Source organism: Lepus europaeus, chromosome 10, assembly GCF_033115175.1.
Source record: "Lepus europaeus isolate LE1 chromosome 10, mLepTim1.pri, whole genome shotgun sequence".
In the NCBI taxonomy this organism is placed as follows: Eukaryota; Metazoa; Chordata; class Mammalia; order Lagomorpha; family Leporidae; genus Lepus; species Lepus europaeus.
The window spans coordinates 31,394,679-31,419,620 of record NC_084836.1 but is presented as its reverse complement, the minus strand read 5'-3'; the positions used below and the strand labels follow the sequence as shown (position 1 = coordinate 31,419,620).

Genomic DNA, 24,942 nt, shown 5'->3' with positions numbered 1-24,942 from the left:
TTTTTTTTTTAAATCATGGTTCAGTTCAATAATTGTTTAAAGCAGATGAGCTATCCACTAAGGTTTGAAACTGTCTTACAAAAGATTTGTTATAACCGGATACGATGCCACACAAACACAATGATTTATCCTTTTGTCAGAAATCTACTTTAATGAAACCATTCTGCAGTCCCAAAACGAGTGATATGAATCAAAGAAAAGTTCTGGCACTGTGGTTTTCAATAGGGAACCAAGGTTCTCTAAAGGCTCTATGAATAGGCATTAGGAGGTTGATAAATTACAAACTTCTGGTAATACATATAAATACATATTTTTCTAAGGGAAATGATCTAAAGCTTATATCCGATTTACAAAGATATTGGTAACCTCCACCACCACTGTCAAAGCACTTAAGACATGCTGGTGTCGTAGTGTAATGGGCTAAGCCATTGCCTGCAACACCGGCATCCCATATGGGCCCTGGTTCAAGTTCAGGCTGCTCTACTTCTGATCCAGCTCCCTGCTACTGTACCTGGGAAAGTAGCAGCAGATGTCCCAAGACCTTGGGCCCCCGTACCCATATGTGAGATCCAGATGAAGCCCCTGGCTGCTTGGCTTTGGCCTGGCCTAGCCCTTTGCGGGAGTGAACCAGGGAATAGAAGATCTCTCTATCTCTCCCTCCCTCTCTCTCTAACTCTGCCTTTCAAATAAAGAAAACAAATCTTCAAAAACACTTAAGACATATCAAGCATAACCCCATGGTTAGGAACAGTTTACAAAGAGAAGACATAATTATGAGTTAAAGACAAGGGGGAAAATTGCTTTAAGAAGCCTGACTTTCAAATGGCAGCATAGCTCATAGGGAACTCAGACTAAGCACGGTTTGGGAAGGTATTAGGGAGGAAAGGCACCCCCAGGAAGTACTACAAGAGCAGCCAGGCAAGAGTTTTCCTTCACATTTCTAAACCCCAAGCATATCAGGTGTTCATGTGTTCTGCTGTTTTCTTACTTATCAGGAATCCAGAGTCTAACGGTTCTGTCTCGTGAGGCAGATGCCAACAAGTTTCCATGTGGAGAAAACTGCACGCTGGTTACAACATCCTTGTGACCCACATATCTGAAAGCTCTAGCTTGTGGCTTGAAATTCCATAGCATGAGAAATGTATCCCAAGAAGCAGTAGCTATCAGGAAACAGAAGAACAAAACCACTGTTTGTTAAAATGCAAACACAGGCATGACTCATTACAATGGGCAACATATCTAATAACAAGGTATCCAGGCAATAAAGAGGTTGGTTAAAGGACCCACCAGGTAATGGCAAAAATATGTTTTAAAGATATTCAAAGCTACATTACTAATAGGTAAATGTCCTATGTAACCACACAGCAGGATTACTGATCCCTGTCTTTAAACAGAGCTCAATTACTATTTATTTACAAGATGAAGGCAACAAAGTGTAACAGAAATTCAGTTCTGTCCCTAACTATCTGGGAAACTAGACAAGTTACTCAACCTCTATGTCATCAGGACTCAATGTTTTCCCTGGGAGGGCTAGATGATTTTTTTAAAACTCTTTATGTGGAAATAATTTCACATGTACAGAAAAGTTTAAAGAACAGTACAAATAACCCTAATACACTCTCTAACCAAATCTGCTCGTTAATATTTAGCCCATCTGTTCTATAATTTGTTCTTGTGCTCACATAATACCATCTCTGAATACGAACACACATGTGCTCACTGACACAAACACTCACACAACTTTTTTTCTGAACTATTTGGAAGTCAATTGCATAGTTCATGGCAACATTATTCCAAAACATTTCAGTGTGTTTTTCCGAAGACTATGGATATTCTCTTAGATATCCATAACACAGTTATTATCATCAGGGAATTTACAACAAATGAATACAATAATTTAATCCTCCAATTGTATTCCAATTTTGTCAATTAATCCAGAGTTATTGTAACAGTTGGGTAAACGGATTTTAAAATGTTACTTTCTGCTCTGCAATTTTATGACATTTGATGATTAATAAAAAATCATTTGTGTCAGACATTAACTTAAAGTTATTAACTTAAGGTTAATAAGAGAAACAAATGCAATCCATGGTATACAGAAATGCCTTGACAAAGAATAAAATGAACAATAAATCTAATTGTTGCCTAAAAAGTTCATTGTGAAGGTAGCCCCAGAATAGCCCCAAAAATAGGAACCAGGTAGGTAGGAATAACTAGACTAATGATAAGTCTAATAATGATTAATAATAAGTCTGGGCCGGCGCCGTGGCTCAATAGGCTAATTCTCTGCCTGTGGCGCCGACATACCGGGTTCTAGTCCCAGTCAGGGCACCGGACCCTGTCCCGGTTGCCCCTCTTCCAGTCCAGCTCTCTGCTGTGGCCCAGGAAGGCAATGGAGGATGGCCCAAGTGCTTGGGCCCTGCACCCTCATGGGAGACCAGGAGGAAGCATCTGGCTCCTGGCTTTGGATCAGCGTGGTGCACCAGCTGCAGCGGCCATTGGAGGGTAAACCAACGGTAAAGGAAGACCTTTCTCCCTGTCTCTCTCACTGTCCACTCTGCCTGTCAAAAATAATAATAATAATAATAATAAGTCTGGATTGTAAAAGGCTTGGTAAAAAATGTAGCTTTATAAACTTGAGATGATATTAGTATCATTGTTAGAGGAGGAATAGGGCCTGGCTATATAAAGTCACTGAAACCTTCTAGGTTCTTTAGCCAGCATATAAAAGTCTTTTGGTCTTAACCTTTGCTTTAACTCCATGTAAAACAGTGAAAGTGAGATTATTCGTTTTAAGTTACAACACTGCTTGCCACCCCCCCTTTTTAAAAAGTACAGTTAGTGTTTCACCACAGTTCATCCACATTACTGAATATCTATATCAGGGACTGAATGATCTAGAGCTAATGTAGCCAGAACAGGAGAAGCAATGAATAGTAATATGTATTACACTTGGGATCCTATTTCAATTCTGCGTATTGCGCTGCAAACAAGATAGACAAAAGCAAGTAAGATATCATTCTTCCCCTCAAACAATAAGAATAGGTAGGGGAAACATCAATTAAAATATCTTACATATACAGTAGGTGTTATGTATTATTTACTCACTGATGTTAGATAGGGTGATTACGTGATCCTTTCTGAGAAAATGACATTTGAGCAGAATGTTGAGTGAAATGAACAGTAATCCAGGCCAAGATATGGGGAATAAGCACTCTGGGAAGAAGGAACCCCACATAAAAAAGCCTGCAACAATAACATACTTGGAAGACAGGAATGGCAAGGAAGCCATTGTGCTACAGTGGACAGGAGAGAAACAAACTGCAAGAGGGAGGCCAGGAGGCAAACACCAGGGGATGAGTTGTGTTGCATTTATATTTTACTTAAGAGCAATGGAAAATCACTGTAGGGGTTTGAGCAAAGGGACTTTCATGATCTGGTTTAAGAAAATTGTCATTCTCACAATGAGCAAGGGATGGTCTTTTCAAAAAAAGAAAAAACCTGTGTTGTGTCTAATTGGATATCATAAGGGAAAAATGACCTTCATTCCTACACTTTATCCTGTATACAAAGATTAACTCCAAATGAATTGTAGATCTAAGTGTGACAGGTAAAACAATAAGCTTATAAAAGGAAATATAGAATATCTTCATGATCTTAGGATAGGCAAAGATTGCTTAAATATGATATGAAAATTATTAACCAGGAAGGAAAAAAATAATTTGTGCTATTGCAAAATTAAGAAATGTTCTTCAAAAAGACACCACTAACCAAGTAAATAAGCAAGTCATAGTGGGGAAAAGTTATTTATAATACATATACCCAACACATAATGAAATGTGCATATTATATATATATATATAGGGTTCTATAAATCAATTAAAAAGGCACATCATAAAACATGAAAGTAGGCAAAAGATATTTCATAAAAGAGATGCATGGGAACCTGAGCTGTGGTGGAAAAGGTTAAGCCTCAGCTTAGCAAGCTGGCATCCCATATGGGCACTGGTTCAAATCCTGCCTGTTCCACTTCTGATCCAGCTCCCTGGCACCCATGTGGAAGACCAGATGAAGCTCCTGGCTCCTGGCTTGGCTTGGCTCAGCCTTGGCTGTTGCGGACATTTGAGGAGTAAACCAGTGGATGGATGATTCTCTCTCTCTGTCTTTCAAATAAATAAATAAATAAATCTTAAAGACAGTCAGAGATGTATATCCAAATGGCCAGCAAAACATAAGAAAAGGTGCTCACTTCCATTAGTCATTGAGACGTAAATTAAAATCACAATGAGATGTCATTTCACGCTCATTACAATGGTTACAATGAAAAAAAAAAAACCAACATATCTTGAAGTTATGGAACAACTGGAACTCTCATTAATGTGCTTTAATCACTTTGAAAATGTTTTGAAATCACTACTGAAATTGAATATACACTTACCATTTAGCTCAGCAATTCCACTCCTAGGTATATATCCAACAGAAATTCTTATGTTTAGCAAAACATGTTAAATAAAGTCCGTGGTGGTACAATTCAAAAATCAGCCCAAACTAGAAACTCAACTGTCCATCATAGTAAAATGTATACATAAATTGTGATATATTCAAATTGTGTATCTACTGTGTAATACAATTTCATGTTATGAAGTTTAGGAAGAAGCAAAACTAACACATGAAATTATCAGTGGGGCCGGCACTATGGCATAGCAGGTAAAGCTGAAACCTGCAGTGCTGGCATCTCATATGTCTGCCAGTTCGAGTCCCGGCTGCCCCACTTCTGATCCAGCTCTCTGCTATGGCCTGGGAAAGCAATAGAAGATGGCCCAAGTGCTTGGGCCCCAGCACCCGCATGGGAGACCTGGAATAAGCTCCTTGCTCCTGCCTCCGGATCAGCATAGCTCCAGCCGTTGCAGCCAACTGGGGAGTGAACCAGAAGATGGAAGACCTCTCTCTCTCTCTCTCTTCTCCTCCTTCTCTCTGTGTAACTCTTTCAAATAAATAAATAAATCTTAAAAAAAAAAAAAAAAGGAATTATCAGTAAGCAGAGAGATTATTTGGATGTTACAGAGAGAGGACAATGACTGGAAAGGCGCACAGGGAGATTTCTAGAGGAACTAGCGATGGTAAGTAAGTTTCTGGTTCTTACTGTGTGAAGAATACACAGGGATCAAAGAGGCTGAAATAAAGTCAGAACTGAAGACAGAAATCAATTTGGATGCTACTACAATAATCCAGTCAGGGAAGGCAGTGGTCCGGACTTTGCTGGAGGCTGTGGAAGAGGGAAAAGTAGCTAATATTCAAGATGCACATGGTAAAGGTACAGCCTAGGGGACTTGTTAGTATATTAGAAGTGAGTAAGTGAAAGAGAAGCAGCAAAGGCACCACACTGTTGGTCTAGGCACTGGGTAAATTTTGATGGGGAAGAGGAGGTTTGGAGTGAGGAAGGAGGAGATGGAGATCGAAATTTCTTCTTTGAGCTCAGTAAGTGTGAGGTGCCAATTAGATTTACCAGTGCAAGTATCAAGGAGGGAGATGGAGCAGGGAGACAGATTCTGACTGTACAGTATGATGGCTGAAAGAACAAGCTATAGGGGGCCAGCACTCTGGCATAATAGGCTAAACTACTACCTGTGGTGCCAGCATCCTATATGGGTACCAGCTCATGTCCTGGTTGCTCCTCTTCTTATCCAGCTCTCTGGTTGTGGCCTGGGAAAGCAGTGGAAGATGATCCAAGTGCTTGGGGTCCTGCACCCATGGCGGAAGAAGCTCTTGGCTTCTGGTTTCAGATCAGCTCAGCTCTGGCTATTACAGACACCTGAGGAGTGAACCAGCAGAAGGAAGACCCTTCTCTTTGTCTGTCCCTCTCTGTCTGCAACTCTACCTCTCAAATAAATAATTAAAAAAAAAAAAAAAAAAAAGAATGAGCTGTAGAATCAGACTCCCTGGGCTCAAATCCAGGCTATCATTTACTGCTCTGCCCTGAACACATTCCTTACTCAACCTCTCTGTGCCTGGGATTCTTCATCTGCAAGAACGAGGTATTTAAAATATTACTGAAATAACTTGTAAATCATGCTTGCTACACAAAAATTTCAAATTTGCCAAAGTGGTGGTAGTGGTGGTCATGGTGTTCCTACTGTAAGCAGTAACTAGAGAAAGAATTAATGTCACCCAAACTGGATGAGATTACCTAGCAAGTGAGTAAGTGAGTAAGAGGGTGCAAGTACTTACCTTTCAGATGAGGAAGAGGAAAGTAATAAATAGAGAGGCTGAGGGTTAACAAAATTATGGTGCCCAGGAAGACAAGAAATATGGGTGGCAAGCTCCATCAAAGGCTTTTTAGAGACTGAGTAGGATCAGGCCTGCTTGGAACCCACTACATAACATGCTACATAATGTAAATGTTAGGCCTTTGCAGAAAAATTAAGAATTTCATGACAGTGACGACAGAGCATTTAAGCTAAGGGTGGGGCTTTGTGCGGCTGCACAGGTGGTGTGCCTACGAAGCTGGCACAAGGCCTGAGGAGCAATGTTGACTTGGCAATAAGAATGTTTCAGTCAAGTGGTGGGATCAAAGCTGGAATGGCCTTGGTTAAGGAGAAAGGGGAGGGAGGCAGTGAAGAGAGTAAATACAAGTAGAGGGGCCGGCGCTTGGCGCAGCAGGTTAAAGCCCTGGCCTGTAGCGTCAGCATCCCTTTTGGGCACCAGTTCTAGTCCCGGCTGCTCCTCTTCTGATCCAGATCTCTGCTATGGCCTGAGATAGCAGTGGAAGATGGTCCAAGTCCTTGGGCCCCTGTACCCACATGGAAGACCTGGAGGAGGCTCCTGGCTCCGGATTGGCGCAGCTTCGGCCGTTGCGGCCATCTGGGGAGTGAACCAGTGGATGGAAGACCTCTCTAGCTGTCTCTGCCTCTCTCTGTAACTGTCTTTCAAATCAATAAAATAAACCTTAAAAAAAATGCATGTACATAAAATTCATTCATTAACTCATTTAAAGTTTAAGGTCCTTAATACTCAATATGATTAAGGGCCAGAAAAATCATACTGAACTCATACGATCACGGTGCAACAACTGTATGTGTTTGTGTGTGTGTAGGTGGGTGCTAAGAATGTGAAACTCAATCTCAAGGGTGACACAGGACTTAAGCATCACAGATTTTGTCAACAGAAGAGAAGGGCATCCTAAACAGAGCAGATATTTCAGTTTTTTCTCCACCTTCTCCTCATAATGCCTCAAACTGTGCAAAGAACAAAGTGCAGGCTCAAAAACTATAAATTTGGAGTTGATGACCATGTAACCACATTAAAGCAATATACACTATATATCTGCATGAAGCCTGCTCAGAAGTAACTGAGAGAACAGAAAGAAGAGATGGTTTAAAAGACAGGGTCAGCCTAACTTGGGCCCTTTCTCTCTCTCTCCCTCTCTCTCTCTCTCTCTCTCTCTCTCTGCCTCTCCTCTCTCTCTGTAACTCTGACTTTCAACTAAAATAAATAAATCTTTAAAAAAAAAAGGGGGGGGGCTGGCACTGTGGTGCAGTGGGTTAATGCCCTGGCCTAAAGCGCCGGCATCTCATATGGGTGTTGGTTCAAGACCCAGCTGCTTCACTTCCTGTCCAGCTCTCTGCTATGGCCCGGGAAAGCAGTGGTGGAATTTGTCCCAAGTCCTTGGGCCCCTGCACCCATGGGGGAGACCTGGAAGAAGCTCCTGGCTCCTGGCTTCGGATCGGCACATCTTCGGCCATTGTGGCCATTTGGGGAGTGAACCATCGGAAGGAAGACCTCTCTCTCTCTCTGCCTCTCCTCTCTCTCTGTAACTCTGACTTTCAAATAAAATAAATAGATCTTAAAAAAAAAAAAAAAAAAAAAAAAGACAGGGTCAGCCTAACCTGGGGTGAGGTGGCATTGCAGAAGCCTACAAATTATGAGACAGCAGAAACAGAGATGCCCCAAGGTGGCTCAGAGTACACTCTATTTTCTTCTAGATTTCAGGAAAACAACAGGAAAAAAAGGACTAATAATGTATAAAAATTCCATGAGTGCGTTCTCATTAAAAACTGCAAAAGCCAACACTGAGTTTTCCTCCTTAACTTTCTTTCATAGAATTGTCTTGCCAAACTCTAATACCATTATAATAAAAGTTATTTGGTTACTGATGTCAATATTGTACTATGTCAAATTAGAGTTTGCTTTCATACATTTCCATGGAACCACACCCAATATAAACATTACACATCACTTAAAATGTCAGAGTTTGTATCATTCATTATCCCATTGGTCTATTCTGGGATTAAAAAGTCAAAAGGAGGAAGTCAAGAGAAAAGGTTAACTGGTAAATGTACCAATTAAAAAAACTTATTTATAGTCTATAACAATAATCCATTGTTTTAAGAATCCTTGTTAGGACATAAGAGAGAACAAAGTCTACACGTTGTGAAGGTGACCACAAAGAACGTACTAACGAAAAGCATGTTTTCTCCCGAAAACATCCAAAGGGCTGGAAGTTTTTGTGTCACCTTAAGGAGCAATAATTTGAGTGAATCCAAGCTCCCTCACTGTTTTAAGCCAAATCAACTGCAGTGACTTAGAAGTTTGCTGTGTCAGGAATTCTAATTTCTGAAATGAAACAGTACTGATTCCAGTTTTTGTGTTTCTTGTTCATTTCTCTTACTCATATTTCCAATTGGTAATGTACACACCTGATACAGAATTCCAATTTTACAAAAGGGTATAGAGTGAAATCCCCTTCCTAGAGACAAGCAGTATTCCCGTTTTCTTAGGAATCCTCTTGTGTACCTATAGAAATGTGTCTATTCTTTTATTTTCATACAAATGATGCATACAACACCTGTCCTTCTGCATTTTGCTTCTCTATCCTCCCCTCCCTCAGCCCACCCAGTATAATAAATATTGGAGGGGCCTGCATTGTGGCATAGCAGGTAAAGCTGCCGCCTGAGGTGCCAGCACCCCATAAAATACTCCAGTTCGAGCCTTGGCTGCTCCACTTCTGATTCAGCTCTCTGCTATGGCCTGGAAAAGCAGCAGCAGATGGTCCAAGTCCTTGGGGCCCTTCATGTACATGGGAGACCTGGAAGAAGCTCCTCGTTCAGATCAGCCCAGCTCTGGCTGTTGCAGCCATTTGGGGAGCGAACCAGCGGGTAGAAGATCATGGTATCTTTCTCTCTGCCTCTGCCTCTAACTCTGCCTTTAAAATGAAATAAATCTTTAAAAAAATAAATATTGGAGATCAGCTTTTATTACTACATTGACCTTATTCTTTTTCTTCCTCATTTATTTTTGGTAAAGTTTAATTTGATAATTTGAAGCCTACAGAGAAACTACAAGGTAGTATAAGAAACTAGCATTTGTATTGCATTAATTGCAGCATGTCTGGTCTCTTGTAACTAGGTAATATTCCTAGGTTATCCTTTGTCTCTTTGGACCTTCATACTCTTGAAGACTGCAGGTCTGTTATTTTGATACCATATTCCTTAATTTTTTTCTGATATCTCCTTGTGATTCAATTCAGTATATACTGAATATATTACTGAAAGGATTATGTTGTAGCTTTATTAGTACATTGTATTAGAGTATACAAGATGTCTCTTTGTCCTAATATTGATGATATTATCCTTGATCACTTAGTTTACATGATACCTACCATGTAAAGTTGGTATTTTTCCCTTTGTAATTAATATCTTGAAGAGATGGAAGAATACTTTAAAATTATTCAAATATCCTTTTCCTCATCAAAACTGTCACATGCTAATTTTAGCATCCTTTATGCTATTTACTCATTCAGCTACTTATATTACTGTGGAGTAACAGACTGTTTCATTTAATGGGTTACAATCCATAACTGTCATTCATTTTGACTCAAATCGTTTCAGATTTGGCTAGTGAGAGCCCTTAAAGTCCACCTCTGTGTCTTTCTGATACATGTCTACCATTCTTTGAGCATTTCCTTACTTTCTAGGATTGCAAGATATTTTAAGGTTGTACTTTCCCTGCCTGCACCTAAGAACTGGCCTTTTTTTCCTTCAAGAAGCTCTGATTTGGTACCAGTGGAGAATGATATTTGGAAACCAAGATCTGGGCACTACCTTTTCTCATTGATGTGTTGGTAAAGAGCTAACAAGTTAGAAATAAACAAATCTCAGTGCACAGAACTAAGGAATGGGCTATTCAAAGCCATATATACGTGTATATACAGACATAGACATTAAAAACTACGAGTTCTAATGTAACACTACAGAATACATTCCTTTTTAAAAAAAAAAAAAAGATTTATTTTATTTATTTGAAAGACAGAGTTACAGAGAGAGGTAGAGACAGAGAGAGGTATTCCATCCGCTGGCCCACTCTCCAGATGGCCGCAATGGCTGGAACTGCGCTGATCTGAGGGCAGGAGCCAGGAGCTTCTTCCAGGTTTCCCAAACTGGTGCAGGGGCCCAAGGTCTTGGGCCATATTCCACTGCTTTCCCAGGCCATAGCAGAGAGCTGAATTGGAAGAGGAGCAGCCAGGACTAGAACCAGTGCCCATATCGGATGCCGACACTGCAGGCCAGGGCTTTAACCCACTGCAACACAGCGCCAGCCACCCCCCCCCTTTTTTTTTTCCCCAAGATTTATTTATTCATTTGAAAATCAGCAAAACAAGAGATAGATGGAGATACAGAGACATAGGGGAGAGTGATGACTTTTTTCTACTGGTTCACTCCCCAAATAGATTCAACAGGGAAGTTTGGGCCAGGCTAAAGTCAAGAGCCAGAACTCCACTCTGATCTCCTACATGGGTGACAGGGACCCAAGTTCTTGGGCATCATCTGCTGCATTCCCAGGAGCATTAGCAGGAAGCTGAATCAGAAGTGGAATAGGCAGGACTCAAATCAGTACTCTGATATGCCAGCATTGAAAGAGGCCGCTTAACCCACTGTGCCATTAACACCAGCCCATAAAGTACATTTTTGTCTTCCATATTTGTAACTCCTTCTCCCACCGTAAGAAACCCTGCTTTCACTAAGCTCAATATGCTTCTATTCAAACCTGGAATAGACCATCAGTAGTTTCAGAATCACTGATACCACTGCAAAAAAGCAATCCCACAAAATAGAGTTCAGGATTCAGTTTTGTTCTGGGAGACAAATGTATCAGTGGTTCCTTCTTGGTCTTGTCATAGTTGATCTTAATCTGTTAGGGCGGGTCTACTTTAGATTTGAACTTAGTTCTAGGGCATGCCCTTTATTTCAGGTGCAGGACTCACTCCTAAGGTATGGTCCTTCTGGTGTCTTAACAGCCTGGACGTACTCTGAGAGATTTCTCTTCTTTGCCACACCTAGAGATCTAGGGACAAGCAGCGCTGCATGGTCACTCTTATCATCATTCTTAGTCCACCATGAAAGAGATCCCCCTAGAGTCTCAGATTCCCACTAAGCACATGTGCTATTTGGCCCTCAGCCAAAGAACATCTGAGGACTCCAACCACAAACTCCATCTCTGTCAATCATAGCCCAAGGCCCTGAGGTCAGTCTCCTCAGCTCAGCCAGGCTCTCACCCTGTGTAGGATCTACCACTCAGCTGTGCAGCGCTAAAAGCACCCCTAACCCCGAGAATTAAAGCCAAGGTCATCATGGGGCTCATCTTCTGTTTCCCTTCTTGCAAGGAACAGTTCTGTACTCCTTGTAGCTCAAAGCATGAAAACAGTTGCTACTTATGTTTTGTCACATTTTAGAGTTTGTTTTCTGCTACCAATTACTCTGTCATCACTGGAGGCGGAAATCTGCCTTACTCTTTTTAAAAGCTATATAGAATTATATTGTATAGTTATTCCGTAATTTGGTTAACCAGTCTACCTTATTTAAATTGTGCACACTCTTGTGCTTTTACAAATGATATGGAAATGTACCTGCATCACTTTTGGCAGATGTAAATATATCAGTGTGATAAATTCCTGGAAGAATCATTGCTGGGCTGGATGAAAGAGTATATATCTTAGAACCTGCTAACTAGGTCTATGTTCACAATACAGTATTTTAGATAACTATAAATTTTTATTATAGTCCCTCCAGCCTTTTCATTCCAAACTCAAGAGAATCGTAATAATGCAAAGTACCTTCATATAAAAATTCTTGAATTTTTCAATTATTTCAGAAATTCTTCTATATGTTTTCTACCTTCATTATATCTTACTAAAAAAAAATCAATACTGTGGTTAATCTTGGCTTTCTGGTTTGGCACCATGATTTAGTACTTTTCACAGCATTTCCAGGTTCATACTGGATTTCTGGAGCACAAAAGAAACACTGGCCTGCCTTCTTCAGAGAAAAACAAACAAGAAAATCTTCCAAAGCAATCTATGTGGAGTGCTGTAAAAATATTTTTAAGAAAAATAAATGTAATCCCCAGACATCCACATCTATAAACCTAGTGCACAATAAAAAGACAGTATTTTAATCTGAACTAGAAAAACTTCAATACTTTAAGAGTGTTAGGATTAGTTTGTCCTATCCAAGTACTCAACAGTAATATAATGTATGACATTACTAACTTCAAATTTCTCTGCCCTGCATGAGGGAATAATTAAGTATGCTTTCTTTCCAGATGATACTAAGTAATTATCTTGCTAGTCTAAGAAAAGTCTAAAGGAATTGTAAATCCTTTAAAAACTCATCTTTACTCATGACAATCTAGAGAAATTTAATATAATTTTTCAAATACTACATGCCTTTGATGTCTGGCAATAATAACACAAACATTTATGGACTCATGATTATGATTTCATAAGCATTCTAATTAATCCTCAAAACAGTGTAGGTAAATATCATTTTTATTTTATAGATGAGGAAATGAGGCTTAGTGCAGTTAAGCCACTTGACAAGGTCATAAAGATGGAAAACCATCTATGTAGATAGAACCCAGTTCTATCAGACTCAGTAGCCCAGACTTCCAACCAATAAACCCATGCTTCTTAAAGTACAGGGGATTTAAAGATTATCTCTATTGGAATTATGTGGGCCTTAGTGGGATACACAGCAGACTCATAGAATGGCAGATGTCCTAAACAGCACTCTGGTCTCAGAATCAGCACTTAAGGCATTCGGAACTGGCTGAAGAGCCCGTGAGAGTATTTTAGGCATGGAAAGCTAAGACACTCTGGCAAAAAAAAAAAAAAAAAAAAAAAAAAATCTAAATGAAAGATCTCTGCAAATGAGATCCCAGTAGATAGAATGGGCCATCAAAGAAGGAGGTACCTTTCTCTGAAGGGAGGAGAGAACTTCCACTTTGACTATGACCTTGTCTAAATAAGATTGGAGTTGGCGAACTCAAAAGGCTTCCATAGCCTTGGCAACTCATGACAAGAGCCTAGGGTTTGTACTGACGCCATAAACAAGTGTCAATTGTTAAATCAACAACAGGAGTCACTGTGCACTTACTCCTCATGTAGGATCTCTGTCCTTCATGTGTTGTACTATGTGAATTAATGCTATAACTAGTACTCAAACAGTACTTTATACTTTGTGTTTCTGTGCGTGTGCAAACTGTTGAAATCTTTACTTAGTATATACTAAATTGATCTTCTGTATATAAAGATAATTGAAATGAATCTTGATGTGAATGGAATGGGAGAGGGAGTGGAAGATGGGAGGGTTGCAGGTGGGAGGGAAGTTATGGGGTGAAAAAGCCACTGTAATCCAAAAGCTGTACTTTGGAAATTTATATTTATTAAATAAAAGTTTAAAAAAAAGAATTATGTGGGTCTTGTTAAACATGCATATTTCTGGTCAATTATACATTGTTTGGCATGAGACCCAGGATCATGAATTTTTGACAAGCTTTTCAATTCAGATACACATTAAAATTCAAGAAATACTGCAGTCTCTGGGTATTCTAAATTACTTTACTACTTTACTACTACATGGGTTTCCATCAAGAACCACAATAGACAAACAACTTTCAGCAAACTGTTATTATGGAATCAGACTCCAAACCAGGCTCAACTGCCTGGCTCAACTGCCAACTAGTATAGAGTTTGGGGCAAGTTACTGAACTTTCAGCTTCTATATCTATAAAAAGGTATGACAACAATTCACAGGCTACACCTTTCTTTCTTCTCCCTTATCACCTCCCAACTCCATCCTGTGATAACAAGAACTCACACCTCAGGGGCCAGCATTGTGGTGTAGAGGGTTAAACCACCACTTGAAATGCCAGCACTCCATATGAGCATTGGGTCGAGTCCTGGCTGCTCCACTTCACTCCTGCTCCCTAATACACCTGGGAAAGCAGCGGAAGACAGTCCAAGTGCTTGGGCCCCTGACACCCACATGGGAGACCCAAGTGAAGTTCCTGACTTTGACCTGACCCAACCTCTGCTGTTGTGGATATTTGGCAACTGAACCGGCAGATGGAAGATCTGTCTGTCTCTGTGTAACTCTTTCAAAAAAAAAAAAAAAAAAAAAAGAACACATGCCTCTACAGACCCCGTCAAAGAGATCCACAGTGTCTCACATTCAGTTTCCTACAGTCATGATCAAAGTAGTTTAAGCCTTAAGCCTCTGTGGCCATCCATCATTCTGCAAACTGTCACAGCTCTGGATATGCCCCCCACCCACCACTAGCTGACCACTCTTGCCTTTCCCAAAGCTACCACTAGATGACATCCACATCCTCCTCTCAAAGTCCTTCCTCCTCATCTACTTAAACCTGCTGGGAAAATCAAGCTTCTTGAGCCCTTTCAAGCAGCACTCATTTTCTGTCGGGCTTCACCTACTTCAGCTCAGTCTCCCTCTATGTTCTATTCCTATTATCATCATTACTTCTTTCAACAGATCTGTGACACCAACAGCACGTGAGACACCGTGGGGAATAAAGGAAGGAGAGGGGTCCTAAGAAACAACATCTCTACATGGGGCATTTAATTCAAATGCAGATGCATGGAAATATATCCTAAGTTAGGCAAATGCATCATTTTAAATTGTACCTCAGACAAGAAACAGAAAGCAGAAAGTCATAAGGAGAATGCTGTGTGCGGGTGGCATACTTAACCTGATAGAGTGATCAGGGGCATTCTAAGTGGAGGTGTGAAGGACAAGGAGGCAGCCAAGCAAGGACTGAAGAGGTGAGGAACACTTCAGGCCTGGGGAGAGGGACAGAGCCTAGATCTGCCTGGAAAAATTCCAATCATTCTGCCTTTTCTGAGACTCTTTGTGTTGTACATCTCCCCCACTTCTTCCAGGTTGGAAACACTCTAAATTCATGATGGCTAATTTCACATGGCTCTTCCACACTTCAAGGGCACATCCAGGGACTGGCACTGTGTCATAGTGGGTTAAGTCTCTGCTTGCAGCACTGGCATCCCTTATGGGTGCCAGTTTGAGTCCTAGCTGCTCCATTTCAGATCCAGTGCCATGCAGATGGCCTGGGAGAGCAGTGGAAGATAGCCCAAGTGCTTGGGCCCCTGCACCCAAGTGGGAGACCAGGAAGAAGCTCCTTGCTTCTGGCTTCAGATAGGCTCAGCTCTGGCCGTTGTAGCCATTTGGGGAGTGAACCAGCAGATGAAAGACCTTTCTGTCTCTCTCTCTCTAACTCTGCTTCTCAAATAAATAAATAAATCTTAACAACAAAAAGCCATATGCAACTCTTCATTAGTTTCCCTTGCCCACAATCTCCGATGACTAGTATTTTCTTCTCCTCCTTCAACATTTCTACCCTACTCCAGAATTTGGCTTTTCCTCTGATCTTCCTGATTATTCTTACTTAGATTTTTTTGTTGTAATCTCCTCTTCTGATCTAAAGGGTAGAGATCTTCAGGACTCAGACATGGGCCATTTGCTCTCACTGTTCTACTTCTTCTCACATGATCTCACTCACTTCCATGACCTTAAATATCACACATGAGTATGCAGACTTCAAAATGTCATTGCACCAAAATAATCTTTTAGTTCCACTTTCTAAAAACATTTTGATATACCCTTATATGTTAATACCTTCCAAATTTCTCTTTGTCCAGGCCACCAGTGAAGTTTGAAGGCTACTATTCTGGTTTGACATATCATTTTTTCTTGCTAGTATTACTATAATAGCTTCTAAATGACTTGCCTATCAAAAATCCAATCTCCAGAAGGCCAGAGTGATCTTTTAAGATAGATATCATATCATTTCATCCCCTTACTTAAAAGCCTTCAACAATTTCTCCCATCCAATTACCAATCAGGCCGGACCCTGCTTAGTTTCTGAGATCAGTGTGTTCAAGGTGGTAAGGCTGCAGACAACAATTTCTCAACTCTGAGAAAAAAAAAATCTTAAAATAATTTTATAAGTGCTGGTTCACGTTCTGGTTGCTCCATTTCCGATCCAGCAGCCTGGGAAAGTAGAAGATGGCCCAAGTATTTGGGCACCTGCACCCAGATGGGAGGCCTGGAAGGAGCTCCTGGCTGCTAGCCTCAGATCAGCTCAGCCATTTGGGGAGTGAACCAATGGATAGAATACATCAATCTCTCTGCCTCTAACTCTGCCTTTCAAATAAATAAATAAATGAATAAAATGTCTATAATCTTAGTTTCCTATGACTGATGTAAAAAAAAAAAAGTACAACAAAAATTTCAAAGCCTGTAAAAACAGAAATCTATTCTCTCACAAATATGGAATCCGGAAGTCCAAAATCCAAAGCCCCTAGGGGAGATCCCATTCCTTATCCCCTCCAGCTTGTAGTGACTCCAGGGATTTCTTGGCTTGGGCTGCACCACAGCGATCTTTGCCTCTGGCTTCCTGTGGTCTCCTCTTTATCTCCTCAAAGACACTTGTGGATGGATTTAGCAGCCATCCAGATAATTAAAGATGACCTCATTTTGAGAGCCTTAATTACAAGTGCCAAGATTTTTTTCCCCCAAATAATGTTGCACCACAGGTTTCAGGGATTAGAACATGGACAGATCTTTTGGCAGGCTACCATTTAAGCCAATATAGCCTCCAAGGTCCTGTCCCAGTCACCTCTGCCTCCCTTTGCAACTTGATCTCTTTCTCTTCCTTTGCATACCAGGCTCTACCTATTCAGGCATTCTTTGATTTCTCTGATCTATGAACAACTCTTTCCTACTCTTAGTCTTCGTCTATGCTACCTTCTCTCTAGTCTTCACCTAGCTAAGTCCTCCTTCAGATTTTCAGTTAAATCTAACTTTATAAATAAAAAATATTTATTGTATTTGAAACGCAGAGTTACAGAGAGGCAGAGGCAGAGAGAGAGAGGTCTTCCATCCACTGGTTCACTCCCCAGATGGCCGCAATGGCCGGAGCTGCACTGATCCGAAGGCAGGAGCCAGGAGCTTCCTCCGGGTCTCCCACATGGGTGCAGGGGCCCAAGGACACGGGTCATTGGTTTCCCAGGCCATAGCAGAGAGCTGGATTGGAAGGGGAGCAGGCAGGATGTGAACCAGCGCCCATGTGGGATGCCGGCACTGCAGGCAGCAGCTTTACCAGCTATATCACAGTGCTGGCCCTAAATCTAACTTCTAAAGAGAGGTCTTCCTTCACTCATTAGTCTAAGTATGTCTCCATTGTTATCACTCCTCCAAGCACTCCATTCCTGTCCTTCACAGCATTTCACAATTTTGTTTCATCAAACTGTACTTAAACATGGGTTTATGTGTTTGTTATTTCTTCTACCACTAGACCATGAACTCTTCATGACACCTTACAATGCAAATTTTTGTGTTCACCCTGTGCATGCATACTCAGAGCATAGGACAGCATCTGGCACACAGCAGTATATTAATTAAATAAAGGAATACTAAATAAATAGAGCACTTCCTCTTCTGAACAGAATTAGACAAATGCAAATAAGTAGGTTAGAACAGTAACCAGACAGCCAAAGACATACCTGACCTCTGGTAGATAAATCTCCTAGCCCAGCCTGGAAGAGTAATAAAGTTTGGTATGCAAGACAAAGTAGTAACCAATTACTGTAAAGTCAGAAGGTCTCCTCTACTCCACTTCTGCTGTGGACATCCATACAACTTAGGAACTCAAGCTAGCTTTTGCAGTAACCTCTACCTCCTGTCCACAAAAATTGAGATGTCTGAAATTTTAGGAAAATCTTCAAAGTGATTTCCATGTCCCACCTAGTAAGTTGGGAGACTGACAGATGAGGGTGCTCCAGAAAGTACACGGAAAATGGAGTTAAAAGATAATTTACGTAAAAAACATTGATGTCCTCAAAAAAATTCATAGAAAATGTCTATTAGGAAAAAACTATGCATGGATCTCAAACATTTTTGAATGAAAATACACATCCTTTAATTCTATCTTCCACAAACTTCTTGCAGTACCCTCAAATATATCTAACTTTATTAATTCTAAAAATTATAAAGTGAGTCAAATATTACTGATAATAAATCCTGCTGGCCTAACATCTGTCATACACAGAGACAAGAGGTACACAGAAATCTTTTCTGAAGCACCTGAAATTCTACAGCCATTTTTTCCTGAAGTTTTCTTAGACGTTGAGATAGAATTCACATAACATACCCTCTTAAAGTGTATAATTCACGGTTTCACTTGACCCATTGTCACTAACTCCAGAACATTTTTCTCTCACCACTCCCTACCTCTGCAAAAATTCCTGTCCCTATTAGGAATTCTCTTCTATCCCTAACTCCTCCAGCCTGTGGGCAACCACTGTTATGCTGTCACTATGATCTTTCCAATCTTTACATTTATGAAACTGAAACAGAAAGATGAAGCGATGTCGACAGGATTGCAAGAGCCACTTAGTAAGAGGTGCCTAGCTTTGCAGTAGCTTTTAAGTATCCACAAAATAAGAGATAAGTGAAAATATATTTAGCTTATCTATGCAAATCCCAAATACGGCTATAAGACATCTGGGCCACTGTCAGGCAGCGTGTCTCACCAGGAAGAGGCGGGGCTCTGGGGTGTCAGGAATCACCAAAAAGAATGAGACGATACTGGTGGCAGAAAACTACAAGAATGGACAGAAGCCTGGCATCATGTGGCTTACAGGACAGACATTTTTCCTTTCATTCCAGGGTTCTGAAACTGGTGCTAATGTGACCAGGTGTCCACTTGCTTCCTTTCACAGTAGCCACAATGGATCCCAGAGATCCCTGACCATTTCCAGGTCGTTCCCAAGTAGATAACGCAATAATGGCACTAGTAACATTTTAGAATACTTAGTGGTTAATGACATCTTGCAAAATAATGTGGGAACCCTGACTTTGTTAGATTTTACTGCCTGTATTGTCAAATAAATAAAAAAATCACTTTTCACGTAAAATATCTTGTGTACCTTACCTCTATTATTATTCTATGTGTGTACACAGAAGCAGTGTTCTCAAAGACTAAAATAATCAGAATTCATTTGCAAAAATAATTAGGCAGACATTTTATTTTATATTCTTAATCAACATTGCAAATACCATTAACAAAAGGAAAAAAAGATGGAAGCTGCTCATCACACAGGAAAAAAAAATTCATCATTCAAGAGATTTATTTGAACCTCAACATTCTTTGTGCTCATTTAAAAAGTTTTCTTAAAACATTAATTGAAAAGGAAAAACAAGTAAAAACTAAATATTTTATTAACTAAAATTGAGACCTAAACAAAGACTACAGAATTTAAAAATAATCTCATCTTCAATCTAAAAAAAATCTGATCTCCCAAAAAATATAGTGAATATATAGGAACCTACTACTGGGTAAGTAAACAAATTTTCTTTCACAAATAAGTTATTTTGAATTATAGAGATCCTTCTGATGACTAGATTATAATTTCTTTTTAAAATGGCTACTAGAAATGCCTACTTAGTCAATCTATTCATAGAATCGATTGAGTGCTAAACAACATAGTAAATATTTAAAGTTGAGAAACTCCTTGTCTACAAAATATTTTCCTAAAACTACTATTAATCATGTAAATTAACTTAAATTTTAATTGTCTATAGCAAAAGAGAGCTTTGGTGCCAAAAAATTAGAATTAAGGAATCAAAATATATTTTGTAGCATTACATTTGCTTCTAGATATTAACTGGAACATGCTATGTTCCAATAAAAATGTGAACATCTGTTCCTGTGTTGGAATACTACTGTGCGAAGTGAACAGTCTAGCTACTCTAAATTATTGATAGTAAGTAAAGCACCAGCCTGAAACTTCTTCCAAAAAGACTGCTGGGTCATACCTGCCAATTTAGGACAAAAGGTAAATAAAGAAGTAAGTAGATTTAAAAGCCTCTCTTCCCTTTTGGGAGGCATCAGGACACCAAAATAAAGTATTTCCAGAACATGCCAATTTCAGTTCTCCCATATTACACAAGGCTGGCAAGAACAACAAAAAATAAATTACAAGAGAAAAATAAAAAATAAGTACAATGAAAAGAAACAGTAGAGTGGCTAAGAGGAGAAGATAGGTAAGGAGGATCTCTTTGGGAAAATTCATAGGATTATTACTAATTCTTTTTAAATTAAACCCAGGTCCAAAAACATTTTATGTGGAATGTGGACAATTCTTTGATAAACTTTAAGGTTGTTGGATAACTTATAGAAACCATCAATACCTTTTCATTTTAAGAGGCAGAACAGTCAAGATTATATAGCAACTTTGTGTTGTGAAATGGTAATCCTAAACAACTTTCTTAAATTCAGAGTTTGGCAAAGTTCCTAGTCATGAAACAAACACTGTGAACAGCTTTACTTATGAGTAATGTGGACTCATTCTCTATGGAGAAGTTTTTATAAATCGAGACCAAAGTGAATTGAGATTTAATTCTAACCTTATCATTTCTAGATAAAACACTGGTATGAAGTCAGTAAAAAAAAATATTAACATGTTTGCTTCTCAAGTTATTTAGTTTAGGAAATATTTATATTCTTAGTCAAAAAATTACTTTTAGAGTTTTAAAGTCAAAATAGGCTCAACATTGTCAAAATGCAAAATGCAAGGATTACAAACAATATAACACTTTTCACCCACAGAAATAACACCAGGTGCGCTCAGGTCACTTAATTTTTCAAACCATTTCTCTTCTCCAGGTTTACAACTGTTCAACACATGCTCAACTGCTCAACAACATGATCAACATGTTAAAAGTGAAGACACGAAACAAAGTGTGGCAAACACTGCACGGTGACTGAATCTGAGGAGGGTGGAATGTACAACCAACGTTTCAGAGCTGGAAGGGACCTACAAGATCCAACCCCGTACCCAGATTTTACAGGTGGGGAAACTGTGGAGCGAACATGTCAAAGGACAACCCAAGCCACATTCCTTGGCTGAGCTAGTCATTCATTTGGCCTTTCATTCATTAGCAACAGCCTAACTGCCAGGCTGCTGGGTGCTAAAAACAAGCTAGAAGGCAGCATTCACCATCACCAAGGCTGGCCTTTTTTCCTTGTATTCTTAAGATAAATCCTTAAATTTCTTGATCAGCAAGAACTCTTATAGAAAAAGAGTTCCACAGTCTTTGTAGGACCTGGCCCACTTTCAGTTTCACACATTTCAGTAAACACAGTTAGAACTTCAGAGGGGCCTCCATTGTGTTGACTTTAAATGATTAAGCATTAACAAAGGGAGGCACAGTGTTCTGAATGAGTCCCTATCTAGTACATTCATAACTTAAGGAAGTGCAATCAGAAATGCCCTACACAAGCAGAGTGGACAGCTTACAAAATCAGAGCAATTTGAGGTATTCATATATAGGAGTAAAGATCAGCTAAGTCCAACAGCTCAAGTTTACCAAGTGTGGAATGTAAATAGCTCCCCATTTCATTCAGATGTGAGTAGTTCTCTGAGATGCCTGTATATTAAAAAGACCCCCAAACTCACATTCAAAACAATGTCCTCTTCCAGTGACACATATATCTAAGCCAAGCCTTTCTCCTTAAGAACTTGACTTTCTACTTGATTAAAGAAAAATTAGATTAAAAATAAAATCAAAATCTTAATGCACTGGCTAAAAGAAACTCAAGTTCTATGTCATCAAAACAGAATAGCTCAAACTGCGCATCTATGGGTTTTGCTTTAGAAAACAATGAGATGTGCAGTGAAACTTACCCATCAATATAAATCATATCTCATTTCATTTGGACTTTTACATTCTTTAATATTAAGTCTGGCACTTAAATGTTTTGTGTATCTCAATTCACAGTCGACTTCTTTAAGAAGTAAGAGAACACACTGACAAAGCTCTTAAACAGAACAACCCATAAGGCACTTTGAAATATTAAACAGCAGCACTCTGTGCACCCAGTTTTGGCGTAATATACCAAAATGCGCCACAGCTCTCCAGTGCTCTCCCAGATGACCGCTGGGCGACTTCAGATAAAATACAATCTCCACTGAGGTTCCTGGAAGGTTCTCTGACTTCCTTGAAGTTATTTGTCAGCTCACGATGAAAGTGCTGTTGTGCTCTTCTATTTCTCAAAACTCCAGAGCTGATTTTTATCTACAGCATCACAACTTCTCATCTGCACATCAGGGCGGCCCTCAGGTGTCCGATAAGCACTAAGGCACAGTCCCGAGTGTGGATGAAAAATGGTTCCATCTTCTTTAAAATGCCAAATGATGTTTGCTGGAATAGGGAACCCATCCTTAGGACAATTCTGCATTCCTACATGATTTTTTTTCTCAGGGACCTCAGCACACAACTCCGTCACAGAATTAAACCGTATTTCTTTGTTTGAAGTATACTCAAAGAACTGATTCCCTCCTTGGCCGTGGCATCCAAACAGTGAAAGGTTAGCACCCGTGGGGTTGTTATCCGGAGAATTGTAATCTAAGCATTCAGAAGAGATCCCTTTACTGCGGATAGCACCATGCCAGCCTGGCCTATCCTCTGGGACGTGTAAATTAGAAAACACGTTTTTCAAATACCAGTCGAAGCTCTTGCATTTCAGCCGCTCTCGCAGCAGTTTTCTTTCAGAAATATCGCCGTAATCTTCTTTTCTTGCTGGAGGGTTCCGGTTGTAGAAATGCTCTTTGTAGCCATCCATCCACACTTCAGCTGCACGAGCAGTGTTCTGCAGGAAGTTGGGGCGCGCGTAAGGGGCCCGCTTGGGGAACACATGGCCCACGTGAGAACACGGGTGGATCTCCAGCTTACCGCCGCACTGCCAGACCCTGAAAGACAGCTCCAGGTTTTCACCACCCCACACTTCCATCCCAGTGTCATATGTTCCAAGGTACTGAAAATATTTTTTGCTCACAGCAAACAGCCCTCCAGCCATGGTCGGAGATCTGATGGGGTCAATTCTCGATTTCCTCCTGTCCCTTTCGTGTTTGGGGACAGAATGCCACTGAAACGTTAAACGCCAGTCAAAGCCACCAATCATGGGCTCCCCAGTCTGCATATAGAATTCAAAGGTATTCCAATCGATGGTGTCTATCACAGGACAAACAACAGCTGTTTCATCTCTCTCGATCCTCTCCAAAAGTGGCTCCAGCCAACCAGAATTACACTCACAGTGGCAATCCAGGAACGTGAGGACATCCCCAGTGGCAAAAGTGGCCCCGATGAGGCGGGCCCTCACCAGTCCCTCCCGCTTTCTGGTCCTAATCAGGCGGACCCTATCAAGATTGCTGATGTAAGTTTCAAGTTGGGTCTTCAAATAAGCCCTGTCACTCAAGTCATCGACCAGGATGATCTCCTTGAGCAGGACTGCGGGAGAAGTTTCGAGAACACTGTGGATGGTGCGGAGCAAGGTGGACCAGGCTTCGTTGTAGAAGGCAATGATGACAGAGGTGGTGGGCAGTCTCCTGTAGTTGAACGTCTTGGACTTACACTCATACATTCTTTTATCCTCTATGTGGCGGTGCAGAGAGATCCTGTCACTGAGGTAAATATTGATGGCATATCTCTCAATGAGCTCTTCTTGCTGCTTCAGTTCCCCCTCGCTGAGCTGCAGTTTGCTGGCCTTCCCCCACTCCCCGAGGGCTTGGGAGTCTGCCGGGGGCTTCTCATACAGCGGGCGCGACAAATCCTCGGCGTTTCTCTCCAGCTCTGCGAATCGCCTGGTCGTCCGCCCCTCCCTGGCATGGCCGGCCCCGGGGGACGACTGGAAAGCCGAGACCGAGAGCTCCACGAGGATATAGGCCGCCGTTAAGAGCGCCAGCAGCAGGCAGCTCTTGCCTGCCCAGGTCCACCGCACGGCCATCCGGATCCTCATGGCTGGGGCTCGGCGGCCGCCACCTCACCACCTCGCACGGGCAGCCTGGAAGGTGAACTTCCCGGCAGGTCACTGCCTTCATGCAGGCGCTCGGCTCCTCGGCGGCTCCTCGGGCTCCCCGGAGGGCACCTGAGACCCCCCTCGGCCGCCGGCCGCCGCACTCCGCGCTGCCCACTTCCTACTGCTCTTCGCAGAACTTTTCACAAACTCTCCAGCCAACACCCCACCCTCCGCGGGCCCAGGACAAACCCCTCCCCTTCCTACTCGCTCCTCCTGGCGGTTACTTGGCGAAAGGCGCCCTCCAAGCCCGCGCCGGTGGGCGGCTCAGGGCCCGGGGCCGGGGCCGGGGCCCCGCCGCTCTCCACCCCCGACCCCGATGGGGACCTCCGAGGCTCCCGTGGGAGCCCGGGACAGGAGGAGAGGTTTCCAGCCACCTGAGCTTCTGTCTCCTTACACAAGATAAAAACAGTGACACCTACCAAGTTGTTTGCCGTTAGGGCTGAAGCCCACGGAGGTGATCGCCGCTTTGTGGCCTTTAAAGTAACGTTCCAGAACGGGGTCCTCCTGGGAAGGAAAGTTGTCGAGGGTTCAAACCAGATGTAGACCCCGCGTGTGTGTGTGGGGGGGGACGTCGACGGTCCACACAGCCGCAACCCCCGGAGCCGGCCCCATCGCGGGCTTGGGGTTGCGGGGCAGCAGCACGCGCACCGGCCAGCGCCCACGCCGCGCGGGGAGACGCCGGGCGCCAGCTCATCCCGCAGCGCCGGGGAAATC

At 41.5% G+C, this 24,942-nt stretch overlaps 2 protein-coding genes across 4 annotated transcripts in view; both read right to left on the bottom strand.

Moving 5' to 3' along the window:
* The window catches only part of POC1B (POC1 centriolar protein B), a 169,941-nt gene that overhangs the window by 144,460 nt on the left and 539 nt on the right, over window positions 1–24,942 (bottom strand). For all 3 annotated transcript variants that reach the window (XM_062203141.1, XM_062203140.1, XM_062203142.1), the window contains exons 2-3: window positions 24,648–24,732; window positions 989–1,160 (exon numbers count right to left, since the gene is read on the bottom strand). In XM_062203141.1, the coding sequence (XP_062059125.1) occupies window positions 989–1,160; window positions 24,648–24,732 (257 nt within the window). The remainder of the gene's footprint in view (window positions 1–988; window positions 1,161–24,647; window positions 24,733–24,942) is intronic.
* On the bottom strand, window positions 19,394–24,432 carry GALNT4 (polypeptide N-acetylgalactosaminyltransferase 4). Its single transcript, XM_062203139.1, has one exon. It carries the CDS (start codon window positions 24,166–24,168, stop codon window positions 22,417–22,419), a length of 1,752 nt encoding a protein of 583 aa, XP_062059123.1. The 5' UTR covers window positions 24,169–24,432; the 3' UTR covers window positions 19,394–22,416.